Here is a 4,211-nt window from a genome sequence, read left to right as displayed (position 1 = left end):
CTGGCAGCCTTGATTTCCAATCTACAAAGGAGACTTGCAGTGAAGCTGGATGTGTGGTGTCTATGGCACCTTGCTACAAATGATTTTTTTTTTTTTTTTGGCTTAAAAGTGAGGAGGAGGATTCAATTAGATAGACCAAACAAATCTCTGAGACACAGGGTTCTTGGTTTGCAAATAATAACCTTGGTGTTCCTATCTATAGTCTTGAACTCAAGTTTGTGAGATCCTCTTGCCACAGCCCTAGCTCTTTAATTTAAGCCCATTTATATGCAATGTGTATTAAGTCTTTAAAAATTTCAAAACCCTTATTAGGGATTTTAGCATATGATGTCAGTAAAAGTCACCTTCATTTGTAAATATAACACCAATTCCATTTCTAAACAATGTTGGAAATTAGAATGTCATGGAAGCAGAAAGAACAATTTCATTCATAAGCCCTGGAGTTACATCAGACTTATTCTAAAGTCCAAAAACTGAGAACTATTGGGAAGCAACATGCATATATTAGGTGATTATTATACATCGATTATATTCAAATTGAAACTTAGAAATCAAAACTCATTAATCCCAATGGACAATTAAATAACAAACTGAGGAAAATTACAAACGATCAGGACCATGTACTCACAGCCAACTAATATTAATGAAAGAAAGATTCATTCTTTGCTGCCTACCTGCTGCTGCAATATATATCTTCACAAATTTTATGAGAAACTTGATAGTGGCGAGACTAGAGCTTTGGAGGCTATTCGTACTCATATATGATATATCATAACATGCTGTCCGATCTTGCAGGTAACTTCTGAAGAAGTTGAGTGGCACGGAAGGAAGTTTATGGCGGAACCTGGGATGCCTTAAGACATACAATCCTATGAGAAGGGCAATAACTTGGAATGGAGTAACATAGAGAACAATGGCAGCAATGAAACAAAAGGTAACGAATAAAGTGGTCGCTCTTGGATCTCTCCAGCTGAGCAGAGATTGAACCTTTCCCCTTGAGTAGCCATGTCACCACCTGTCTGAACCCTCCCTGCAATACTTCTCAATCGATCATATCTCATCCTAACTGTATCTGCTGGCTTGGAAGTAGGGAATGTATCAAACTCTTCATCGAGTTCATCAGGATGAACAACATCAGCATGTGACAGCCGTGTGTCCATGTGAGGAGGGTGTCGAGCTCTCCATCGGTAGTTCCAAATTCCAATCAAAAAAAGGTACAGAAATATAGTTGGAAGTATGAGTTCAGGATAAAGGACTAATATAATAAAAAGGATGTGAATTAGAACGGTTGTAAGAGGGTTCTTCCAATGGCAGATTGAATCAAACCATTTTCCAACTGCAATCAACCCACTTAGAACTCCCATAATTCTGAAAAAGTTAGCTTTGCTCTCCTCATACTCCACATATGTGAATCCACATCTAGCATATATTCACCACCTCTTTCTCAATGGTGGTTCAGCACGGTTCAGTCTCATGGATACAATTTGCATAGCCTGGTGCCTCAAGCTATCAAGCTGAATAACAGACAAGGATGAATGTAGTGCATTTTTGGCAACAATGGGTGTGAATATATATGCAACATATTAATCAAAGATGAGCATGAGAATCTCACAGCCAATTGAATTTCACCCATCTTCTTCACCCCTGAAGGATGATGTAGGACCAGAAGTGGATATGAGTGCGTGTAAACCTATCAGTTTCAAGGGTTGATAGCCGAATCCTCACCTTCCCAATTCTTGAATCCTTACCCCTCCATGTATATGACCATTATCAAACACACCTATTGTAAGGACAGTACATGGGTCGAAAACCTCCCAAATGTATTGTTCATTCCACTTTGGAATGAAGCTATCCACAATTGTCCTTGTCCGGACCCATTTCTGCCCATATTTAGCTACACAGAAAGCATCTGTTGTTCCACGGCCATCTTTCGTCTTCATTGGCATCAACCCCTGAGCACTAATAACCCCAGCTCCAAAATCCCAATGCTGGACTTCCACAATTGCTTTGCTGTTGGCCTAAGATCGCTACTATAGTGTGTAGATTCATCCAAAACATGGTACCCACCATCCAAGCATAGCCTCAAATGAATCCTACTTGCAATTTAGTCTCCTTCTTCTGCTCCCCTTCTACAATCATATGCTTCTCAAGGTTAAACACCTAGTGTTCACAGGCTTATGGTCTAACCTCCTCTGTATATTATGCAAAGGAATCACACACTTCCCCAAGATTTCATCTTTGTTTGATCCCACCCTATCTTCACAGTCAGAATCAAGTGTTCCTCAAATGGTTCAGCAACAACAAAGAGTAAGTCCTCATTCCACATGGGATTGATACCCTTAATTTGTGATGTTCTAGTCCTCAATGCCTGATTTCCAAGAATAGCCTTCACAAAAACTTCAGGGTATCTAGTTTTATCACTAGGTACCAAGTCTTGAGCTTCAATCACATTGACCCTCACATACCAAAGCTTGGGGAAAGATACACCTTTGATCGAATTAATGCAACACCATCGGGCCAACAGTGGCAGCATCTGAATGCCATGCATCAGGAAATGCTTCATCCGCTTGAGTTCCCATCCAAACAGCCAGCATCAGCTCTCCTTTAACCTTATCCCCCTTCCGATCCTCCAGTCTATACCACTGTGGTGCCAACGGGCTATCTGGTGGAACACGTTTCGGGATGTCATTGAGTTCAAACATAATCCTGCCCATGAAATCATCTAGCACAACATCATGATCCTTCAGCACCACTTCCAAAACCGAAGCTTGAATTCGTTCTTTTGAGAAAGCAAAAACCTGATTCCATTCAGGGTTGGACTTCTTCTCAAAATGTTTAGTGACTCCCTTGTAATTTCCAAGTTTCACTTCAACATAGGGATCACAACTACCAGTAATATCTTTACCAGGCAAATCCTTGGCTTTGACAACACGAACATAAAGGTACTGCATTTGCTCAACAAGGTCATACGTACAAGAGAGCTTATCACCAGTGACTGCACCCGCGCCAATTTTGGGCGTGGTCTCCTTAAGAGCAAATTCTACAGGTTGCTGTGGCTTCTGCATTTTTTTCAATTTTACACTGATAAACCAGAGTGGATGCAGAAAATTGGGATTTTCAGACCAAAATCTTGAAGCAAAATTAGGAGTTACAGAACTTATATGACTATTAATGAAAACTCAACTTTTTCAATGACCCAAATTCCAATTTTACACATGGGATGACTTCAAAAAAGATACCAAAGAGACAGAGGAAGTAGGCTACTGTAATTGTTATGAACCAAGAAAGGAAGGAATTGAAGGAAAAAGAAGCTAATCAATTCTAGCACACAACAAAGTAATAGAGTAACACTTAGCGTATCTCCTTGAAAGATTGAACTTGAAAGTGCAACAACCTGCAAAATCAAAGCAAGAAAGCATAAGTTACTATTACCACACATCCCTCCGTTTTATTCTGTGAGAAAGGGAAAGAAAGAAAGAAAAGCTTGAAACTTTATGATTTCTTGGTTAAATTTTTGGGTCTACAATAAGTGAAATCAAGAAACAATCACAAAAGCTTAGTAGGCAAATTAAAGTCGGCTAAAACACAATGTCAAAGTTCGCATTTTTCTATCTATTCATGCATTTTCTAGGCAACCAAACAGAGCGTTAAGAGAAAAGAAATCATACATTTGTTAGAATGAACTTTGAGAAAATGGGTGAGAAGTTGATATTTGACTGTTAAAAAAACCCCATGAAAAGACCAAGTAGAAGGAGTTAGCTCAAAGTACAAGTAAACTTGTACAATAGTCTCAACAGCCACTACTTACTCTGAAAGAAACACCGTTTTTCAACAACTACTCAAACCAACTTCAAGAATATCTATTACAAGCATTGCTGAACTTGAACTGAACATGTTAAAGAAATGGAAGGTACTTCTAGTTCTCACACACACACACTCACACTCAAAACTCCAGTTAAACACTGATGACTGACCTGACACAGTGGAAGAGAGAGTTTTCTTCAATGTGCAGCAATGAAAATCTATGTTTTCATTAGAACAATAAAAAATATGAAAGTGAAGCTAAGGAAGCTGAAGTGTTAGCTAACATAGAAAGTAGGTAACTGTGTGTGTGGGGACTGAGATCTGTGAAAGACTGAATCTCTATAAAGAACACAGAAAGAGGGCCTATGTACACAGTTGATGGTACCAACTTTTTAACCTTTTTATTG

General features: G+C 39.0%; 1 protein-coding gene across 1 annotated transcript; it reads right to left on the bottom strand.

Moving 5' to 3' along the window:
• Positions 1-561: 561 nt before the first annotated feature.
• On the bottom strand, positions 562-3,793 carry LOC111990524 (multiple C2 domain and transmembrane region protein 5). The gene is given in 15 exon segments (XM_024022308.2): positions 562-804; positions 807-983; positions 986-1,387; positions 1,390-1,439; positions 1,441-1,528; positions 1,531-1,689; positions 1,692-1,748; positions 1,751-1,972; positions 1,975-2,103; positions 2,106-2,159; positions 2,162-2,263; positions 2,266-2,478; positions 2,481-2,519; positions 2,522-3,394; positions 3,669-3,793. Coding segments are annotated over 14 exon segments (2,271 nt in total). The 5' UTR covers positions 3,066-3,394; positions 3,669-3,793; the 3' UTR covers positions 562-769.
• Between the last annotated feature and the right edge of the window lie 418 nt (positions 3,794-4,211).

The sequence above is a fragment of the Quercus suber genome, unplaced genomic scaffold (genome assembly GCF_002906115.3).
Source record: "Quercus suber isolate HL8 unplaced genomic scaffold, Cork oak 2.0 scaffold_545, whole genome shotgun sequence".
In the NCBI taxonomy this organism is placed as follows: domain Eukaryota; kingdom Viridiplantae; phylum Streptophyta; class Magnoliopsida; order Fagales; family Fagaceae; genus Quercus; species Quercus suber.
The sequence above is the reverse complement of the archived record's forward strand: the minus strand, read 5'-3'. Positions and strand labels throughout refer to the sequence as shown.